Here is a 23,720-nt window from a genome sequence, read left to right as displayed (position 1 = left end):
TACCTCACTCTCTCACTCTACCTCTCTCTCATACTCTACTTTCATACTCTCATTCTACATGACTGTACCTCACTCTCATACTCTAACCCACTCTACCTCATCCTCTCATTCCACCTCACTCTCTCTACTTCACTCTCACTCTCTCACATTATGCACATCAACTGGTGTTCACTGTCTATTGTGTTCAACTGCACTACCTCCATTCTCCATCTCCATTACACACACACACAAAGACTGTACATTTACACTGTATATTCTATTTCTTATTTGATTGTATTTATATGTATCTTTATATTTTATATTTTATCTTTTTTAACTTTGTGTATTGTGTAACCTGCTGCTGGATGCCAAGAATTTCCCCCCGGGGATCAATAAAGTATCTATCTATCTATCAATAAAGTATCTATCTATCTATCTATCTATCTATCTATCTATCTATCTATCTATCTATCTATCTATCTATCTATCTATCTATCTATCTATCTATCTATCTATCTATCTATCTATCTATCTATCTATCTATCTATCTATCTATCTATCTATCTATCTATCTATCATTCTTACTCATTCTGCATCACTTTACCTAACTCTCTCATTCCACCTGACTTTCTCACTCTACCTCACTCTCTCTACTTCACTCTCTCACTCTAAATCACTCTGCATCAATCTACCTCACTCTCTCATACCACCTGACTTTCTCACTCTAACTCACTCTCTCTACTTCACTCTCTCACTCTAACTCTTCTGCATCACTCTACCTCACTCTCTTATTCCACTTCATTCTCTCTACTTCACCTACCTCACTCTTTCCACTTCACTCTCTCATTCTACATGACTGTACCTTGCTCTCTCACTCTACCTCATTCTGCATCACTCTACCTCACTCTCTTATTCCACCTCATTCTCTCTATTTCACTCTCTCACTCCTCCTGACTTTCTCACTCTACCTCACTCTCTCACTCTAACTCACTCTGCATCACTCTACCTCACTCTCTTAATCCACCTCACTTTCTCTACTTTACTCTCTCACTCTAACTCACTCTCTCATTCCACCTGACTTTCTCACTCTACCTCACTCTCTCTACTTTATTCTCTCACTCTAACCCATTCTGCATCACTCTACCTCACTCTCTCATTCCACCTCATTCTCTCTATTTCACTCTCTTACTCCAACTCATTCTGCATCACTCTACCTCACTCTCTCTACTTTACTCTCTCACTCTAACTCATTCTGCATCACTCTTTCATTCCACTTCACTTTCTCACTCTACTTCACTCTCACATTCTACATGACTGTACCTCACTCTCTCACTCTAACTCACTCTACCTCATTCTGCCTCACTCTACCTCACTCTACCTCATTCTGCCTCACTCTACCTCACTCTACCTCACTCTCATATACTGTACACTATAGGATCCTGTGACGTGGCCTAAGCTTTTGTTCTCAATGGCATTTTTTTCTCCTTACATTACTTTTACTTTTATACTTTAAGTAGTTTTGAAATCAGTACTTTTAGACTTTTACTTAAGTAAAAAGCTTGAGTTGATACTTTATCTACTACAGAAGTCCATGGTAGAGATGCACCAAAAATGTTAACATTTTTGGCATAACTGAATAAAAAAAAAGACAAATGCAGTGCACTGAACACTTTCACCAATGAACAAGTTAACTATATTTTGTTTTGCTTACAAAATAATACTCACAAAACCACAATTTAAAAATATTTAATTTGAACATTTTTAATACCCCAACAGACAAACCAACACCACACACATACAATAAATAATACTTATAATAGGCATTGTTTGGTATTGTTTGGTATAAATTATTCAGTGTTCACTTTCTTTTAGAACTATAATTTTGGTTGCCAAATATTTAGTGCATCCCCAATCCAAAGTAAAGTGTTACTTCGCGCAAGCAGACGTGTGGGGTTAAGGGAGGTTGTACGTTTGTGAGCATGTGTAATAGCTGTAGTAATTTAAAATGTCTTGATGTATGGACAATACGATGATGTTTTTCTAGCACCATCATCTAATCTTTTTCCACGGAAAACACCTGTTTACTGTGTGAGGAACAGCTGACCGGGGAACTGGCCCAGTGACATCAGGCTGTGACGATAACTGCTTTCTCAACCACCACAGAGCAGGTACTATTTTGGCGGTGGGTCATTCCCAGCACTGTTTTTTTATATCCATTTTTACAGCAAACCGACCTTATTCTGATCTCCAGACTCAACCCAGTTTCAGCAGCAAAACAAGCCGTCATTGCTTGCACTTGATTGCCAACAGCTGAGCGGATCTGACTCAATTACGGTCCTGTAATGCTAACAGATAATGTTATCAGCAATGCTGGACAGGAAGTGATGGTTTTCTGTTCTGTGTTTCTGGTGAAAGTGTGCTCCAGAGGTCAAACTCAAGTTGCCTACAGGATGCTGCCTACAGGACGCTGTTGGTACACTAAGGTGTTTAAAAACTCTAGCAGCACTGCTGTATCCGATCCACCCCCACCCACCACCCAAATATTTGCTGCTTTGTGGTGGTCTCTTTTGGCATCCTGCGCATTAAAAAAACAGGGTGAAAGGATGATAATAATAAAGTGTGCAGAGAACCAGATACAGAACTACAGTTTTAAATTATAAAACTACACATTTCTTCTATACTTTGACCTCTGTACCCCTCTCTGAAAGCATCTGGAATATAATCAAGAGGAAGATGGATGCCACAAGCCATCAGACAAAGCTGAACAGCTTGAATTTTTCCTCCAGGAGTGTCATAAATTAACCAAAAGCAGTGTGTAAGACTGGTGGAGAGCTTGCCAACACGCATGAAAGCTGTGAATTAAAATCAGGGTTATTCCAACAACTATTGATTTCTAAACTCTTAAAACATTAGTACTGTTGTTTGTAAATGAATATGAACTTGTTTTTGTCACATTATTTGAGGTCTGAAACGTCTTTTTCAATTATTTTCTAGAAATAAATGCTCCAAATTACAATATTTTTATTTGTAATTTGGGAGAAATGTTGTCTGTAGTTTATAGAATAAAACTACACTGTTCATTATACTCAAACATATACCTATAAAAAGTTTTTTTTTTTTCTGAGCTGTATGTGCTCAGTGAGATTTGCTTATATATTACATATATTTGCTCCTTAAACACTCTCAATAAAAATGAGGCTTGTTTGGTCTCTTTCTGATGGTAGATGCTGTATGTTAGCATAAGCTGTGTCATATAAAATCTACCTATATGCCTTAGATAAGATTTTATGGTTGTTAAAGACTTTTTTTACTCATTTTGTAGTCTGATTGTGGGCTAAACTTGCTAGGATGGCCTGACCTAGTGTGTTTTTATAACCAAACTCTGCTTTACAATTCTCCACACCTGACCTACCTTTTTATTATGATTTTATGTATTGTAAATGTTGGGATATAGTAATTTGAGAGACTCTTTCTGTGCCATGTACATAAATAACATTTTACATATGGTTTAAAAGACATTTTTTTTTTTTTATTTGTTCACTTATATATGCAATGATATGTACACCTTATAGACCCATGTTTTATTCAAAATAGAAAATAGATTTTAAAGTGATACATTTTACCACTTCTTTTTTTGGGATCAAATATTTATTCAATTTTATATACACAAAAGTAAACACAGCCCTGCAACAAAGTACTCATTTAGAACTGATCCGAAGATCACCAGCATTCAATGATATTATGGGTTGTAGATGGTGGGAAATCCAAAGTCATTTTTCTGCAAATGTTCCACTATGTGTTTCACAGATTGTTTAAAGACTTTGCCTCTTTAAAATGCTCTTTTTAAACACAGTCATTTATATGCAAACTGCTTTTATTTTTAAATATACACATTTTTTTGGATGCCACCCAATTGTAATAAATCACTTTAAACATCAGATATGTGTTTTTGTTTCCAATGTTAATAAAAAATACAGGTCAATGAGATTTGCAAACCATTGCAATCTGTGTGCAATCCGTGTCATTGGGCCTTTTAGCATTTCATTGGCATTGACTCCCATTGTTGGGAGTGTGCAGCAGTATGCACTCTAATCTTCAGAAATCAGCCATGATGTCAAACAGACTGAATATCAGACATACACTGTACAGGATGTGAAAAACCAAATGCAAATTAGCTCTAAAAACATATGAGCTCAGTTTGCATCTGTATTAAAGCAATACAGCTCTCTCTCTCTGTTATCACTCAAGACCTCAATTTGCATTCTTCCCCCTGGTCCCGTTCATCCGTGTTCCGCTCCGCCGCATCATGGAAACGGATGATGGGGAAGCCGAGCTGCTGCTCCATCCAATAGGCCACCGTCAGCATCTTCATGTCCTGGAAGGACTGTCCAATCAGCTGCAGCCCGAGGGGAAGGCCTCTACTTGAGAGGGCTGTTGGTACAGAAACAGCAGGAAGACCTGGTGGAAAAACAGAGAAGATTTGAAAAATCCATATTGTAGGGGTGTCACGATACACATATTCTTTACGAACCGTTATGGTACTGGGATCACGGATTGATTTGCATAAACGCACACAGAATAAAGGGTACATAGGCTGGCGCACACAAACAGAGAGCGTGTGCAGAAACGCAGATGTTCAAACTGTCCGCACACCGTATCTGTGCTGCCTTAGAAAATGAATGGTTGCCTGTTGTTTTCCACTGTGAATGCAGGGTTAGGCGCTCGGAGTCTCTCTTCTCTCTCTCGTTGTAAAAAAAAAAAAAAAAAAATTACAAATAATTAATCTGATTTTGTACTTGTCTTTTATACTGGGTAAAAAGAGACAGAGAGAGTTTCTTACAAATGTACTCTGAATGTAGAGATGTGAAATACCTAATTTTGTATTTTGTGCAGTTTTGATATTTAATTTTATTGTAGTAACTTTTATACATGTAGTTGTATAAAACTTGCTTCTCTTTTTTTTAAAACAACGCTCTTAAATTCACTTTGCATGCATATGTATGTTTAAATTATTTTTTTTATGAATCTGTTTTATGAATCTGTTGTTTGTATTCGTGACTTAAAAGACCATGAGAAAATGTGGGTCCCGGGCTGAGACCAGTTGAGAACCCCTGGTTTAGACTTCCTTCAAAATAAATGTAAAAGAACAAAACCAGTGCCTGGCCAAAAAAAAAATCACCAAATTCTTTTTTTAAAAGTTCACACACTAATTTTTAGCTTTAACCTTTAGCTTAGATTGCAGCACGCCTTTGCTGTGGCATTGTTTCAAATGTCACAAGCTTTATTTCAATCCAGTGTTGCATTAATTTTTCATTGATGATGGTAGAGTCTGACCGCTGCACAAAGCCTCTCTTCTCCATCCAGCACATCCCAAAGATTCTCAATGAGGTTAAGATCTGGACTCTGTGGTGAACTCTCTCTCAATCCATGTGTGAAAATGATGAGCTCATGCTCCCTGAATCACTCTTTCACAATTCCAGCCCCATGAATCCTGACATTATTATCTTGGAATATGCCCGTCGTGTCATCAGGGGAGAAAAAAAATCATCCATTGATGGAATAACCTGGTCTATATTCAGTATATTCAGGTAGTCAGCTGACCACACTCTTTCAGCACATACTGTTGCTGAATCTAGACCTGCAGACCAACTGCAGCATCAACCCCACATCATTTAGTACAGGTAGCGACTTTTTTGGGGGGCCAGGCAGGCAGTGTAGTTTGATCTAAATGGTTGTTGCTGGTTGTTTCTATATTGGAACAGGTACAAACAAAAAACTATGATCAAGATTGTCTTTTTCAGTTGGTTTGTACTGAAAAATTAAAATAAATAAATTACTATTTTGTACTGAGAATTGCTCAGATATTTAAAGATTAATACGATTTATATTTTCCAGCCTAAGCGAATATGAATTTACAAGAGTTGAATATGACTAAGCATAAGCAATTTTATATAATAAATATTTAACTGTGTAGTTGAGTGGGCAGCACCAGTCTGGACTCTATAAACACAGCCAGCCTAATACCAATATTAACTACTGTCATGTGAAACAGCAGGATAACTGTTTCTCTTTCGGGTGATGAATTCTCACAGTCCTTATCTCTCTTCCTGATGAGTTATTTAAAGGTAATTGGCAGCTTCAGAACAATGCTGTTTGTTGGGCCAGTGGTCAGAGTGGAGGATTAAAGTGTGTGATTATCAGCAGAGAGGTCAGAAAGGTCAGGGCAGAACAATGCAGGCTAATCACTGAGATCACATTCCTCACATCCCTCCTGCTCACCCCAGGTTATTGATTACAGTTACTCATTACACCGTTTCCTTCCTGCTGTTAGCTCTGTGCTCATTCAACTCGTTCTGAGTTTTTATATGATGCTGCACATGAAGCTTATCCTCAACCTCCATTGTCTGCAGTAGCTAGTAAAAGAAAATGTGTCTACATCAACCTGTGAATTATTATATATGGCCTCCCCCACCTTGGCTCGTGACCGCCCATAGGCAGAGCCGAAGCTGGGCAGCGACTCCGTCAGGTCAGACAGGAGCTAACTAACAGCGCTAGGAACAATATGGCAGTTTGTTCTTGTGCTATTTGTGCAAATAACACATCAGTGTGATATGCTTTGTCCAGTCATTCAGAGCCAAAAAACAAATGGTTAGAATTTGTCTACGGAACACCACCAGCAAAGTATAATTGAGATATGTAGGTGTATTTTTAGAACAGTTCTGTTAATACTAGTTAAAAGTCAACATCCCTCCTCCACTCAAAAATCAGCTCACATGGCATTCATTCATACTAGAGACCACAACTGGACATTTTAAAATGAATAAAAAAATGATGGAATGAGACTTTTAAAGGGAAATAAAATAGGTATTTTATGTTTGAGTTGTTGTACATTACTAACATATCCTTATCAGTAAGGATGAGAACACAGTCTGCAATAGATCTATGGTTCCCTGTAAAACAAATCATAAACAGGAAAAGAAAAAAAAAGTAAATATCAAGGGTGGCAATAATTATCTACATCATGTTCATTTATCATACGATAAGTTGATAATGATGAAGCAACAAGCCTGAACACAGCTTTTGCTCCTGTTTTAAATCAGCAAGCACTTAAGCTATCCCAAGATATTACAATATATCTATATATAAAGTATATCAATACCATAATATTCATTTCATTTTTCTAATGATAATTCATTCTTTCATTTACATTCAAATATCTATTATTAAACGCTCTTAAGAGGAGAAAAATAAAGGAATTAGGGTGCAATGTTTAAAGTCACTGATCTTCTCAGCATGACTCATTCTACTGGCAGGAAGAGGAAGAGACTTTCATTCTGAGTGTTGTTGAGTGTTGTCTGGAAACGTCCATCCTGGACCAAATTATTGCCAAATCAGAAGCACCAAACACAATCCAATTTTTAATGTAAACTTTTGGGCTAAATTAAGGTAGACCAGATTTTCTTTTTGTACATTAATTCTTAACACATTTATGCCCAATCCCATTTTACCCCTAGGCCCTACCCCTTAGGGGTGTACCGATTCTTGTTGGGCTGGAGGGGTAGGGGGAGGAACAGGTCTTGTTAGCCCTTTACACTAAGATTTTTCAGATGCAGACTTCAAACAGAAGGGTATGAGAATCACTGGAAAGAAACTCACAAATATAAGTATTTTCTTTGTTAAAAGTGACGATTTGAACTATATTACCATAGTTTAATGTGTAATTTCAATGTTTTATGGTCAATTTTGTCATAACAAGCTTAAGAAAGATCCCTAGTATCTTTCAAGCTAACTTTCTTGTTCCACCTTAAATGGTGCAACAGAGGGCAGGGGCTGCAGCATTTAAGGCAGAATGGAAAAATAAAAAAAAACTTAAAGCTAATTTCAGCTCCCCTTTACAGAGGGATTACGAAAAGCACAATAATAATTAATTTCTGCACATCTCACTTCTTTCTGAAGACATAAAATAAAGCCGTAAAGTTCACTAGTTAACCAGCAGCAGCAGCTAGGTTACTGAACTTTAGCGCTCCTGATGACGTATCGGGTTCTTGAAGTGTTGTCCCAATTCTTATGGAGAGGATTTCACCCTTTCCCCTTATAACTCTGTTTCAAGGGGAAGGGTTAGACTGGAAAAGAAGGGGTAAGGGTAAGTGGTAAGGGCAAGGGGTGAAATGGGATTGGACCTTAAAATTAGCCCGTTTTCAGTCCTCATTTGGGCCAAATTACGCCCAGAATTGTCTAAATCATGCTCAAGATGGACACATTTTGCAATATATTTAGCAGTAACACCAAGCACCAGACATCAGATGGACGCTGTATTTGGTGCTAAATCTGGTCAGTTTGTCACAGCCTTTGCTTAGCCAAAAAAACAGTAGATAGCGAATGGAAACATCTTCTGAAGCACAGAGAACATGTATTTAAATTTTTCCACCTCTGGCAGGAAGTGAAATAAATGTGGGCGGTCTCTAAATTCTGCACAGTACTGTAAGTCGGGATCTCGCTTCTGTGTGGGTGGCGCGTACCTGCCATGTTGACTGGCTGAGTGAAGATGTCTTCCTGGGCGCTGCGTGTGCGATTGTCTTCCTGGATGAAGTCGGAATAGCGCGCTGCGTCGCTCAGCGTCGTGGGCGTGAGAAGCACATCAACGCCTGACTGGAAAACGCGGCGAAAATCTTCTGCAATCAGACGCCTGATCTGCTGGGCCTTTACAAAGTAACGGTCGTAGTTTCTGCACATGGGAAACAAAAATTACCACAAGATTTAAGAGGTTTAATCAGATAACGTACAGAAACATCTCTTCAGTTCAGATCAGTCTTCAGTGTTAAAGGAGAACTCTGGTGTGAAATGGACTTTTGGTGTATTAAAATGTGATTAAAAAGTACTTCCCTTTGTTAAATATCCCTCCTCCGTTCTCCCACAGCTTTCTGAGATCCAATATCTTCTGCAATTTGCACAAACAGCCTTTAGAATCAGTGAGATGGGGCATGTCTTGCGCCTGCAGATTAATTTCTTTATCCACCGTTATCAAAAGGCTCAAAGTAGCTCCACACTTTATTGGTAAAATCCGGAGAGCCCTGACATTTAAAATGAGGCATTTAGAACTTTAAAACTGTACAAGAAGTTTATTTAGCGCCACTGTTTACATCCCATAGTTTATGGTTTATCTCAGTGCACGGCCATCTTTAATTTAAGTTGCAATAAATCAATCGTTGAGTATGAATTTGTTGTTGGCTATTTCCATTCTAATATAAACAGTAATCAGATATTGTCAGAAACAACTAGAATTCATGCATTTTCAAAGAATTAATATTGCAATCTGCTCAACTATCCTTCCTATTCGTTTATGCTCAACGGTTGATTTATTGTGACTTAAATTTAATATGCCGGCGCCTGGTGATTTACCTACACTATTGCATGTAAACAGTGGCTTTTAATAAACTTCTCATGCAGTTTTTGAGTTCTAAATACCTTGTTTAAATGTCAGGGCTCTCCAGATTCTACCAATAAAGTGTGGAGCTACTTTGAGCCTAAATAACGGTAGAAAAAGCAATTTATCTGCAGGGGCAAAACATGCCCTGTCTCGCTCATTTCAAAAGCTGGTTTGGGCAAAATGCACAAAATACTGGATCTCAGAAAGCTGTGGGAGAATGGAAGTTTTTATCACGTTTCAATAGACCCAAAGTCCATTTCACACCTGAGTTCTCATTTAAAAGGGCTCTAAAATGTTTACCTTTGTTTATTTTGGTATAGTTCAATAACGAGAGTTCAGCACATTACAGCGATAAACAATGAACCCCAAACACTGTTGTTTTATCTTCAAAAGAACATCCAGCAGAACCAAAAACCGAGCTGGAAAACAGGCCAAATTCTTAACCCACAAAGTGTTACATCACAGTCTTCACATAAACTCCACCCGTTGAAAAAAAATCTTTTTTTTTACACAATTGCTACTTGGGGAGCATATGGTGTTGATCATTTTAAGGCTTCAGCATACTTCCTGAGAGGCTTTAGTGATAATTGTGACCACAGTGTGACATTGGGGGCAGTTGTATTTCAGTGGTTAGCGTACCTGGCAAGATTGTTTGATAGAGTTTGATACAAGAGTTTGCGGCAATGCACAGATGGGTTAAAGGTGAAGGCCTAATTGTAAGGCCTTAAATGTAATGTAAATGTAAATTTAATGCCAAAAAAAAAACCGTTTCAATTCTATTTTGAGATAAGGACACTCAGTCACAGCGCATGTTTTCTACAGGATGGCTGTTTCACTGTTGTGGCTGGTGATGAAAGGGAGAAAGTCTCTCACTGTTTTAACAGGAAGTAGTTTCCTGAGAGGATTCGTGTGCGGACCACGTGGTTGAAGCCCTCATGGCGTGTGGTGGCGTACAGCGCTTCAGTCGAACTCTCCACTGCACTCCGGTGACCTGAGGAACAGCATGCAAATGAGGACAGTCCACAAAATGCCATCATTTCACAAGGAAACTTCCTTTAGCCTTAACCCTCGTGTGGCGTTTTCATTTTTCATCAAATGATACTAAAAAAATATTTTTTTCTAACTCAAACTCATTGGCATTGGCTCATTTTTAGTGAAAAACATAAATCAAAACACATTTTCGATAAAAACACACACTGTACACCCCCCCCCCCCCCCACTCCTTACACATTTACATTACATACAGTATGTTTGGCCAAAGGCTAATAAACATTGCTTCATTTGTAAATTTGAAACTAAACAAATTTTCTACTCATATCTTGAGTTTAATTCATTTTATTTTACATTTTATTAAAAAAACTAATAAAAAAAAAAGTGTAGCACTTTTTGAAAGAAATGTAACATAAGAAAGGTAAAGGGGAAATATTAACCATGTAAGCTGTTTATATTGCTTGCAATTTAGGGTGTACTCACACTAGGCAATCCGAACCGTGCAAAGCACGGTTCGTTTGGCTAGTGTGATCGCTCTGAACCGTGCCCGGGCACGGTACGCTGAACCGTGCCCGGCCCCGCTTGGAGAGGTGGCACGGTAGAGTTCACTTGGTTCACTTGGACCCGGGCACGGTACAGATGCAGTGTGAGCGCAAACCGTGCCCGGGCACGGATCAAGATGACGTCAGTGATGCGACGCTACTGTAAACGGAGGACGTTTTATACACAATTCTGCATATAATATTTTTGAAAAGGGTTCTAAAGAGCACCATAATGGTTAGTGTTACCCATAATACATTAGGACTACTATCTACAAGTCCTAAACAACAAACACATTTTATTATTACTTGAGTTTTATGTTTCACTCCTTTGGTCACTATTTATGTATATAGCAAGTACGTCTTTTACCTTACTGATGAACGTGAATTGTAGTCCGCGAGTAAAGCTGCAAATTTCTCCCTGGACGTCTGCTGCTTGTGCAAAAACCTTCTTACACGTGCAGCACGATTAGCAGTAAATCGCTGTGTTGCACAATCAATGAATCTCTGGTTCAGTTGCGTATTTGCACGCCCAAAACGACTCCAGAGAAACAAAAACAACAGTACAATCCTGAACTCCATTGTTTTGAACGCGCATACTGTTCTTCAAAACAAAAGTCACCTGTTGATGACGAAAGCGTGCTCGGGCACGGATCGTTTAGCGCAGTGTGAGTGCAGGCCTGCGGGGGAGTGGGGAGTGGGGAGGGGGCCGAACCGTGCTCCGGCACGATTCAACCAAACCGGGCCTAGTGTGAATACACCCTTAGGTGAAGCAAGCATGTGTAAAGCATTTTAATGTAAAATTGCTTAATTTTGCTGAATTTAATACAAAAAATCTCTTTGTAAAGCCATAAAATTACACATAAAAAGCCCCTGGGAGCATATACAAAACCAGTCAAAAGTTTGGACACACCACTTCTCAGTTAATGTTATTTTTTCTTTATTTTTTTTTATATCATTTTCTACATTGTAGATTAATAATGAAGACATAAAAACTATGAAGAAACACATATGAAATAAATGTTAAATTATACTTTAGATTCTTCAAAGTAGCACCTTTCGCTCTAAACTTTGCCCATTCTTGGCTGGAATGGTTCTCCAGCTGTATTAAATGAGTTTTAGAGGTGCCGAGCTCTTGTTCAATGCTTTTCCTTCACTATGCTCTGCTCCAGCTCATCCCAAAGCACCTGGGTTGGGTTTTTATGTCTACTGTTTGTGAAGGACAAGAACCTTTGAAAAATCTATAAAAATCTAAAACATATTCAGGTTGTTTAACACATTCCTTCATTGTTTCGCTGACTTTAGTATTTATTTATAATGCAGAACAATATTATTATTATAACCACTAAATTTAAGGTGTGTCCAAAATTTTAACATAATAATAAAAGTAAGCAAAAGGGCCTGAAGCAGATATTTAGGTATCCTGAATGGTGTACACTTAAAGGTCTCCTTCCGCTAAAATTCACTTTTTCTTGTTCTTTGTTGTGAAGTGCAGTAGGTCTCTCTGAGTTGTATATGTATGCTGTACATGAGCAAGTTGGAACCAAACCCCGGGGAGTTTTTTTTTTTTACTTTCTGGACCCGGACTAACCACCTCAGTGTGTTTACATAGGTTTAAATAGGATCTCCGGTGGAAAATGTCTAGAGACCACAAGTAGACATTTTTAAAAATGAATGAAAAAATGATGGAATGAGACCTTTAACATCCCTTTAGCAAGTATCAGTTTGTAAACACGTGTTTTGTAGCAGCTATGCATGCTTTTACACCCAGCTACTATATTTTGGGCATCAGTTATTTTAATGGTCAGAATGTTGGGCAGCTGCTTAGAGGAACCCACTGCTGCTGCTTGTTGGGACAGCGTGTGCAGAGTAAAATCTTTTGGGGTGCCCCAACTCTTGCATTGTGCTCTTTTTCTATTTTTTTACGACTGAATATTCGTACCGTACTCAAGGCCATCGAAGCGAGCCATATTGGACGCCACCTCGGCGCAGCAGAGCACGTGGTAGCAGACGATGGAGTGCTGGGTATGTGGAAGCGATACCTCTCTGACTTTTGCCCCGGCACGCTCAAACATGGACGCCACGCGCCCCCACTGCGTCAGAGTCTCGGCTGACAGACCCGGGGCGTGGTATTCCTGCAGCACAACACACAGGAGGAGTACAGACAATTAAAATCATCATCATATCAGAACGAGAACTTTTTTTTAATTTCTATACCATTAAAAAGAAAATATTACACCTCTTTATACACAAGTTAGAATAGGTCTATGGTCTATAAAAAATGATAGTATAATATTCTTCTTCTTTGAGAGCTCTGTCACTTTTATGCAAATAATGCTTTTAATGCTCTTGCTGGCCATGCCATGTTTGTGCTGAGTGTTTACAACACCTTAGTGTTAGCTTGTGCTCAAGGGCAAAACACGAACAAGCTAGGTAAGCTTTGCTTAACTGCAATAGAGGCACAAAACTCTTTATTCCAAAGTACATTTCATCTGCTGACTTGCCACGGACACCAGGTACAGATCCCTCCCTCAGAAAAAGTCTGCTGAGAGAGTAGTGGGTGGGGTTCTGGTGAGGGTTGACTGGTGAGGGGTGGTTCCAGAGTGGTTCTATGTACATTTACATATTGTGACATCACAATAAGGGAGCATCCAAAGGGCTCATAGAAACATATGATTCCTGACACCAGACTCTTTCAACTGATTCACAGAAAACAGATAAATGGATTTTTTTGTGCTTGGGAGTGTTTATAGGGGTAGCAAATACTCAAATAGAAATACAAAAGCCTCTTACAACAGGGTATCTGTAAGTATGGGAAAATTAAATTTACCGCCAACATAATAGCAAAATGGCAAAAAAATGACAAGAACACCAATATTTACAGTAATCTTGTGATTACTATATTTTCAAAAAAGCTAAACTGAACTGAAAGATAGAATTACAAACATGGTCCAGTACCAAACTGTGGTTATTCAACAAGTTTTTGTCAAATTTACACTTTCCATTATCTACAGTTCCATATAGTAAAAGCAAATAATAAACGTGACACTACCTTTGGAATGCCGACACAAATATCTCTGATGTCAAAATCCTCAGGAAGGCTGGTGGCTAAGTTGGGAAACTGAACTGTAGTTGAGTCTTTTTCATCACGACCCTGGAGGACACCTGCAGAGAAAGAAGACTTAGTACACTTAAGAGTGTGCATCAACTAGTACACATACCAGATGGTTGCTACAGAATGAAACGACTTAATTTTATTGGAAACAAGCGGATTTTATCTGTTTTCTGAATTACGGATTAGGGCTGCACGGGGTAACCGCATGGCCTCCACGTGGCTGGGCACATGCATGTAAACGCAGCACTTACAGCCTGTCACAGTTTTGCACAGATATTTCCCATTACAGCCGAAATCATGCTTTTAATCCCAGAAAAATGCTCTTTTTTAGCTTTTAAAAGACCATTTAAATAGCCGATTATAGGCCCGGTACTGTTTTTTTTGCTTTCCTCAGGTTTTAAGGGGTGGGCCGACGCTAAAGCACTGACTCAGCCCTCCTTTGGTCTGGATCTCTGACACGAGGTAGCGTGCGGGTGGGGCGAAGCTTGTGATGTCACGGCCCCTGCATTGTTAAATATTGCAATATATATTGTGGAAAAAAATCTTCTCCAATACTTCCTATTATTGGAAGTATCTAGTATCAACGTGATACTAGATGACAGGTCAAGGGTTAGTTAGATGCTATTGGTCGGAAGAGAACCTGAGTTATGAATCCCAGAATATCAGGTTAGCCATTATGCAATCAGCCTCAGCAGATGTGAGGGTGTCTCTGTGCTGGATTACTCACTGATAGTTGATGACAGGGCTCTGGACTTAGCTAGGGTTAAGAAGCTCACAGCTAGTATTGGGCGGTATGACGTATACTGCTGTATTAAACCATTTTAAAAATATATCCGAAGAGGAGGGTATTTTTATTAATAGGACGTGGCTGAGGTTTCAAATTTCTGCTTGGTGTCTCTCTAATATAGGCCAAAGTATATATATAGGCCATTCATTCATGCACATTTAAGATGGCCACAGTATTGGGCTAGTCAATAAATTTGAGACACTCTCTAAAAATGGGTGGGTAAAAAAAACACAGGACCACCACAGTTGTCTGATAATGGCATGGTTCTCTGTTCATGTGACAGGCAAAGCCACATTTAGCTGAAACAAGATCACACAGATGGTGGTTCATCAGTAAGCCTGTTAGCGGCTAGAATGTTAGCTAACGTTATCTAGTTATCTAGATAACTAACTAAGACTTTACTCTCTCAGAAACAGTTTTTCTCAGTACTCAGGTCAGTTAGTTAGTTAAAAACAGCTGTACTGACCTGTCTGATACTCTGTGTATCTGTATCAGAGGCTAGCTTAGAAAGTCATCTACAGAACCCAACAACATGGAAAATTTGCAATTTTTGTGCAGTGTTCCCTTAGTATGTAAACAAACTGAAGGTTGTTTTTTTTCACTTTTTTTTCACTCAGTTTAGCGCAGCAACTTGGCTCTGATAGATCCACTCACATACGCCTAGGGCTGATCAACATCACTTTACGAGTGATGAGGGGGAAGAGCACCATCTACCCACCCAGAGAGCAACGTCAATTGTCCTCTCTCAGGGCTCCAGCAGCTGATGGCAAGCTGCATGACTGGGATTCGAGCAATCTCCTGATCATAGCGGCAGCACCTTAGTTCGCTAGACTTTAGAATATAACTGTGAACCTACATACCCAGCACAGTGGCTGCATCTTGTACACTCCTGGTGATAATACCCGGGACGTCCATGGAGTTGACCAGAGGGATGAGGCCGTGGCGGGAGAGCAGGCCATAGGTGGGCTTCAGGGCCACCACCCCACACAGCGAGCCAGGGTTACGGGTGGAGCCTCCTGTGTCGGACCCCAATGCCCTGTACAAGCAAAAACACACTCAGGTAAAACATCTTCTGCACATGATCAATCAAGTTTAACCCCAAATTTTTCCTGTAATTTCCTCTTTTTACAGAGCCTGGTGTGGTTTTAGTGTTCTTATTTAACACTATGTTAACATGGCATCATGTTTAAATATGGATTAAACCTCATAACTAACTCACTCTGTTACCCCTCCATCCTTCTCTCTGTCTCTCACTCTCTGTCTCTCTCTTTCTGTCTCACACACACACAAACGCACACAAGTAACTGGCTGTACACAAAGCTTCTACCAGTAGCATAAACTGATGTGAGTTATTAACTGAACTACAAAGAGAATAAGATAAAACTTTAAGGAGAAACTTTTCTTCATTTTTGTAATTTTAAATAAACTGGTACTTTAACATAGTTAACAAAGAACCATCAATAAGCTACAATTAAACAAATATATTAAATCATAGATAGATATAGATATAAATTAAAGTATATAGTGATGATCTTAAATTAATTATTTTTATTTTACATTTAAATATGCATTACTAAAAGTTTCAGTGTTAAGAAGGAAAATCCAATTCTCGTGACTAATCTAAGCAAATTGTTTGATTTTTTTATTTAGCCGGTTAAAATCACTAATCTGAACCTGAAAACCTTAATTAGCTCTTTGTGCACAACTTGCCTCACCCTTTCTCTTCTTTCTTCATGACTTAGCATGATGCTAGCCATCAGGCTGATGTAGGTTTTTGTTAGTGCTGTGGTAACAACAGAAGACCCTTTATTACCCTCCAGTTCTGGGCAATATGGCCTTAAGATAATACTACAATATTTCAGGGTATTTCTGTGATAATAATAATCTTGCTGATATAAAAAACATTTTTTTTTTTTATTGCAAAGATAAATTACTGCAACAAAATAAATATTAAAACATTTTGTGAACAGCAAAAACTTAGCCAATACTGTGTAAAATAATATGTGTAAAATAATAATGTAACAAAATAAATGCTGGAACATAACCATAATATAATGTAGCACAGTGTTTCTCAACCGTCTGGCTTCATCGGGGGTGCCGTCAAAATATTGCGCCTCACGTGCATATTTCCTTTCCAGAGTCAGCTCGTGTCGGGGTGTGTCCCAATTCACAGGCAGCACTAATCGCGCTAATTGTGACGCGCTATTTTATTTCATATTCCGCCAGCAACACCCCTCGTTCTCACCTGAAGTACTGCGCCACCCCCCCCCCCCCCTCGTAAACTGGGGTGCCTTGACATCTCGCATATATTTAAAGGGTGTCGTGATAGAAAAAAGGTTGAGAAACGCTGATGTAGCAAACAAATCTACCAAAATACTAAAGAGCAGAATATTTAGTGCATGCATATCAACTGCAAATATGTTGTATTATATTATATTATATTATATTATATATGAATAACGCAAGACATTCATAAAATTCACTTTACATAACAGACTGATGTCAAAACGGAAAACTGCAATTATCATGATATGGATTTTGGAACACTTTACAATAAGGGTACATTATTAACAGTAAATATTTTTAACTAATGTCTTAATTCATTTTTTATTTAAAGGATTAACAACATTCTTAAGCATTACCATTTAGTAATGTTTAATGTCTTAATTAGTGTCAATTAATAATTAGATGATACATTGCTTAACCATTTAACAATGTTTATTATTGTTGTAAATACTGTTAATCTATCCCCATTGTAAAATCTATATCCTTATCGTAACATATTACAGCCTTTGTTTTTGTGTACAATACACAAATTATTTTTGTGTATTTTGTGTACAATACACAAGTTATTAATTATTTACACCCCTTCTTTACTCACATGAAGCTGCTGAGAGATGCCACAGCAGCCGCACTTCCTCCAGAACTCCCGCCGGTGATCACCCAATCAGAGTCAGGATCCTGCTCCGGGCTCTGCTCACGGTACGAGCTAGTGTAACTCCAGGGGTTCCGGGCTGGACCGAACACACTATCTGTACTGCCCGACCTGACAGAGCAAGAGAGACACTTTATTAGACACTTACCTTTTAATTCAGCCACTTATCTAATCAGCCAATAATGGGGCAGCAGAAAAATTCAAAATCTGAAATCTGAATGCAGAAAAACGACATTACAGTTTGCAATACTGTATCAATTCTCAAAAACACAGTATTGATCTCTGTAAAAACAACCATCTTGGAAACTGAAGAAGCAAGAAGCTGCAATCATTACAGTACACGTATGCATTAACTCTCCAGTGTACAACATGAGCATAAAATTCATAAGTAAAAAATAAAATAGGGGCTAAAATAGTTATTAATTATTCATTATAATCCTTTAATTTTCTCATAAATCGTCAGTGCGCCTTATAATATGTTGCGCCTAATGTATGAATTGTACCAGTCAGGTTTCACTTTAGTTCTCCAGCAGTATTAGCATTAGCCGCTAGCAGTCTTACTTCTTAGCTGTTCAGAGGTGACCATATAGTACTGTAGTCTGCATGTTTTTCAGTATTAAAACAAGCTACGTAGGAAGAACTGCCAGCTAATATCGCCCTGGCTTACTGGAACACTCAGGGCTTCCTCACTGTTGCGCTGTTGGGCGACATTAGCTGCTAACAGCTAGCGGTTAGCCGCTAATGCTAATGCTCCAGCTTTAGTGGAAATCTGGAAATCTTACTGTAAACAAACAAAAGCGCTTTACTCACTCATATAAAGTTTTTTTTTTCAGTTTTGAGGAGAGAAATCTGTGTAGATTAAATTTCAGTGCTTGTTTTACTTGTCTGAAATGTTTTTAAGAATTACAGTTTTATTTACTTAACTTAAAACTTAAAGCTTAAAAGGTCTCACCACTGCTGACTTAGACAGAAAACATGGCAACACCCTTGTTTCTTAATAGTGTTGCATAAATTGCACCATACAATTCCGGTGTGCCTTATGTATGAAAAGAGACCAGAAAATATATGTTTTTTTGATATTGTATCTTATAATCCATTGCGCCTTACAGTGCTAATTCAATTGGTTGGGAAAGCATCCTATTAGTAAAGAAACATAATCAAACGGTGAGGTCAGTGATTTACACTTCTGCTGGCTTAATAAACTGTTTGTACAAGCAGACAGACAGACAGACAGACAGACAGACAGCTACAAACAGACATGATAAACAGTGATGTTACCCCATGGCAAACTCATCTAAATTGGTCTTCCCTACGAGCACAGCACCCTGATCCAATAACTTCTGCACGACTGTGGCGTTGAATGGAGGACAATAACCTGCAAACAACAAAGTCAGATGAGCAGTGAGAGCTGAGTAAAGCTGACGTTCAGTGACGGGTTATCTTTGTCTCTTTATTTGTTTACCTTTAAGCATATGGGAGGCACAGGTGGTCTCGATGTTTTCCGTGCAAAAATTGTCTTTAACAGAGAAGGGAACACCATCCAGTGGGCCATGAGGCTTACCTATTGACCGCAGACAGACACAAAGTATGATCGTATCATATGACAGCAGACATTTGTCTCTGTGACTGTTGCATGAATGCATGTTTATAATGTTTAATAACCGAGGAAAAAAAAATAAAAAGGGCACCAACTGCATGACTTATAAATAAAAAGGATAAAGGTAAAAACATACACTATATTGCTTAAAATATTAACTCATTTCACTCACTTTCACATGCATATGAACTTGAGAGACATCCCATTTTTAACACACCGGGTTTATTATGATGTCGACCCACCCTATTACAGATATACAGTTGCAAAAAAAGTATGTATGTTAACCCTTTGGGATTACTTGGATTTCTGCATGGTCATTAAATGTGTTCAGACAAACACAGTCTGCTTAAACTAATACAACACAAAACATTATATGCTTGCATGGTTTTATTGAACACAACATGTTAACATTCACAGTGCAGGGTGGAAAAAGTAGGCTAATGACTTTTCTAAGAGCTAATTGGAGCCAGGATGTGATAAGATGAGATTAGATGTGTTGGTTAAAGCTGCCCTGCCCTATAAAAAAATACACACACCAGTTTTGAGTTTGCTGTTCTTAAGAAGCTTGTTGTTGATGTGAATCATGCCTTACACAAAAGAGCTCTCAGAAGATCTACGTTTAGGAATTGTTGACTTGCATGAAGTTGGAAAGGTTAAAAAAGAATCTCTAAAAGTCTTGATGTTCATGTGTCCACGGTAAGACAGACGTCTACAAATGGAGAAAGTTCAGCACTGTTGCTACTCTTCCAATGGTATGTGTGGAAAAAAGTTAACCAAGACATTTTGCAGAAAACTTAAGACCATCTGTCCGGCAACTGAAGCTCAACAGAGGATGGATGATGCAACAGAACAACGACCCAAAACATAGAAGTAAATCAACAACTGAATGGCTTCAACAGAAGGAAATATGCCTTCTGGAGAGTCCTGACCTCAACCCAATTGAGATGCTGTGGCCTGTGCAGGGTGCTTTAAATATAAGGGTTAGGAATGGCTGCTCTATAGCCCGGGATATTTTTCAGTGGCTCACTGTTTTAGTTTTTACACGTTATTATCAAAAGACATTTTTTTCTAAGATACTTTATGATATCTGTGTTATCAAATAGTCCTAAATAGCATAAGCATATATCAAAAATTATGGATTTATTGTTGGTTGACACTATTCGTTTGATTAGTGCCACCACATGGAGTTTTAATAATAGTATAGATATTTGATGGCATGTATCGATGATGTATTGCAAACAAAAATTATACGATATATTGCAATATCAATTTTTCATTTTTTAGTAGAAAATGTTTCCCAGAGGTTCCTCAAAGCACCATAAGGGGGTTCCTTCACAGCTTCAAATTGAAGACGGACGGACGGACGGACGGACAGATACTTTATTGATCCCCGAGGGGAAATTCTAGAAATAAACGTAAAAAACTTGAAAAAACACACTAAGGAGACGAAGCTACTGGAACAGGCAGCCACTCGCGTCATCACCGGATGTGAAGACTGTAGTTGTTTTATTGTTGATTTAACTCTAAGTTGCTTTGCAAGCTATTTGCTATTTGCAAGCTAAATGGCATAAATGTTAATGTAATTTCCTATAGGCTACAGATACACACACCTCGCAGCAGCCTGTGCTCGGCCTCTTGTGCCTGTTTCATGGCCAGCTCCTCTGTGACTGTGATGAAAGAGTTGAGGTAGTGTGTCTTCTTGATGCGCTTCAGGCATTTTTTACACAGCTCTGTGGCCGACAACCTCCCTTCTCTCAAGGCCAGCGAAACCTGGCAAACACAAACACAATCACAATCACGTCCTCAATACTGTTATCTAGCTAAACCAAGTATATAATAGAACTAAATCCAGGCTTAATTTCTAATGAAAAGGTTGTTTGTAATATGGCAATGCATCATGTAAATGTCATGCTAAAAGGAAATATCAACACCTACATATATGTAATGGGAAAAGCCAGAATTTTCATATTGACTGTATAATATATTTGTGCAATGCTTACCTGGTTTTGTTGTAAAATAACAATGATTGTTTAGACGAAGCTTAAAAACCAAATTGCTTGTTTATTTACTATTATGCCATGAGTCATGGGACATCCGTAAGTAAATCGATCATAAACTGGTTAAACGGAGAATGGCTTGGGAACAATCATACTTGTCTAAGTTGTGATAAGGTGTTATCTTGTGAGTAAGGTTAAAAAAATTGACCTGTGTGCTCATGATGACAAGGTGACATGATTTACTGTAGTTGGAGTGACTCTGATAGCGGGAGCAAATGGATGCATATTGGACATTTCAGAAGTTTTGCAAGCAATTAACATTCCTCAAGAAGACACAGTGTCATGTGTGTACTGGGAATACATTACTAAAGACATCACCATCCACAGTGGACCCAGTGAGCACAGTGAATGGTAATAATTGAAACCAGCTGCATCTGGCTAGAATTGTCTGTGCAAACAGACAGTCAGTCTGATACAGATCACATTAAATGTTCAATACATACTAGTTCCTGTCCCATGACATGTGGCATGAGGATGTACTTCTCACCAGCACTCAGAAACACAATATATGCTGGATAATGCTGGTCACCATCTAACACAGACCTGGCTATTTTACAGCTTTTTGCCTTTCCATACTACCTCAGATTTGAAACGAACTTCATTGCACTTGTTTAAGCCCAAAACAGACTAGTTTTCTCTCACTAAAGAAAAAAAAGTACTGAAAAACAGCAAATGAGGTAATTAGACTACAGACCAAAAACCCATAGTACTTTGTATTACGTGCCTGCTTCACATTTTGTTACCTAATTTTAAAGAGTCAAGTCAAGTCAAGTCAAGTCAAGTCAATTTATTTATAAAGCACATTTAAAAGACATCAAGTGTCGACCAAAGTGCTGTACAATAAAACAAAACAAGATTTGAAAGAAAGCAAATCAGTGGTAAAACCATAAAAACTATACAAAAAAAATATATATAATTATATATTTTACTTTTTAAAAATTCTTTTAATTATTTAATTTTAAAGAGTGATGTCGAGAGTCTGGCGTTAAGTTTAAGGGTTAACTTTACCTAGCACTAGCAGTAAGGCTGTATCTCTGAAAACAGTTTGCCTTTAAGTTTTAGAGCTGTAAAATTGAATGTGAGGCCAAGACAGGTAGGCATTCTCTGCTGCAGTGCTGTTAGCCAATCAGAGGTGATATGTTTGCATGTATGAATATTCATGAGCAAGAGCCAAAATCCTGTCTTTTTTTAGAGACCACTAATTCAGTGAAATAAAGCAGGGATATACATAAAAACATGCCATTAATTTGTACTAGAGACAACAAGTAGACATTTTAAAATTAATGAAAAAACGATGGAATAAGTATTTTAACATCTACTTTTACCGGTAATAGCTTATCGAGAACATAATTACTGCCTTTTTTAAAGAGATAAAATTAACATTTAGCTAAATTGGGGTTAATATGTGGGTCTGGATGAAGCTGCTCGCCCATGGAAACCCATTCCCATTAAAGCTCTCTATGGAGCTTTGGAGCTCTAGACTATGGAGTTGCACTAGCGATTATTTTCTCTATTAAAACTCTCAGTTGAACTCAGTAACTCAACGTATTACAATAGTCTAGTTTAAAAAGCTAAAGGGTGTTTTATCCTGAGATATTACTGTCCCCTTTCTAAAAAATACAGAACAAATACAGTACCAGCATTTAAAAAAATGAAATCATGAGTACATAATTTAGTCACAGAACACTGTTGTGAATAAAAATTGGCACAAATAATACAAACATAAGAAATAAAGCTGTTATTAATCGTGATTAGTCACAGAATTCTGTTGTAAATATATATATATATATATATATATATATATATATATATATATATTTTTTTTTTTTTTTTTTTTTTTTTTTTTTCAAAGACTGACTAATTACTTTGCAAGGGACAATGAGTAACATTAGAGTTCATGCTGTAATCTCTAAATAGAAAAACAACGTATTCACTAATATTTAAGCATAGCTAATATGCTGCAGTCATAAAATAAGCTAAAGACAACACACGATATTAAGTTACATGAATACCAGTGTACTGAACCATTCCACGCTTTAAACTGTCTAACCCGCCAATAAACCGTGTACACCAGCAGACACACACATGCCTGAGGGCGTGTCTATCAAGTTAAATTACCTCTCTTATGGTGGTGCCCAGCATTACTGCAGAAAACGGCTTTTATTCTCTTTTATTCTCCCAAATTTACACTATCACTTCTCTACAGGGCGCTGACATGTTTGCTCCATGCTGACCCGAGTGACGCGCAGTGTTTCTGACCACTGGTTGGTCGGTGAAGCGCGTAGTCGCTTTCT

The 23,720-nt window shown here is 38.1% G+C and overlaps 1 protein-coding gene across 1 annotated transcript; it reads right to left on the bottom strand.

Moving 5' to 3' along the window:
- Positions 1-1,766: 1,766 nt before the first annotated feature.
- qrsl1 (glutaminyl-tRNA amidotransferase subunit QRSL1) lies at positions 1,767-23,670 on the bottom strand. The gene is made up of 11 exons (XM_007257588.4): positions 23,545-23,670; positions 20,980-21,139; positions 19,235-19,333; positions 19,051-19,147; positions 17,719-17,883; positions 15,698-15,873; positions 13,988-14,100; positions 12,878-13,070; positions 10,280-10,397; positions 8,499-8,704; positions 1,767-4,437 (listed from the first exon to the last, which is right to left on the bottom strand). The coding sequence occupies exons 1-11, from the start codon at positions 23,566-23,568 to the stop codon at positions 4,223-4,225; spliced, it is 1,566 nt and encodes a 521-aa protein (XP_007257650.2). The 5' UTR covers positions 23,569-23,670; the 3' UTR covers positions 1,767-4,222.
- Positions 23,671-23,720: the final 50 nt, after the last annotated feature.

The sequence above is a fragment of the Astyanax mexicanus genome, chromosome 14 (genome assembly GCF_023375975.1).
Source record: "Astyanax mexicanus isolate ESR-SI-001 chromosome 14, AstMex3_surface, whole genome shotgun sequence".
NCBI classification, from domain to species: domain Eukaryota; kingdom Metazoa; phylum Chordata; class Actinopteri; order Characiformes; family Acestrorhamphidae; genus Astyanax; species Astyanax mexicanus.
This window is presented reverse-complemented; position numbering and strand designations above follow the sequence as displayed.

Excerpts from the sequence above, each read along its gene's own strand:
- qrsl1 (XM_007257588.4), bottom strand. The coding sequence starts at position 23,568 with ATGCTGGGCACCACCATAAGAGAG. Across the intron at positions 19,148-19,234 it reads TGCCTCCCATATGCTTAAAG|GTTATTGTCCTCCATTCAAC; the intron begins GTAAACAAATAA and ends TGTTGTTTGCAG. Across the intron at positions 13,071-13,987 it reads TTTGTGTCGGCATTCCAAAG|GAATACCACGCCCCGGGTCT; the intron begins GTAGTGTCACGT and ends GTTGTGCTGCAG.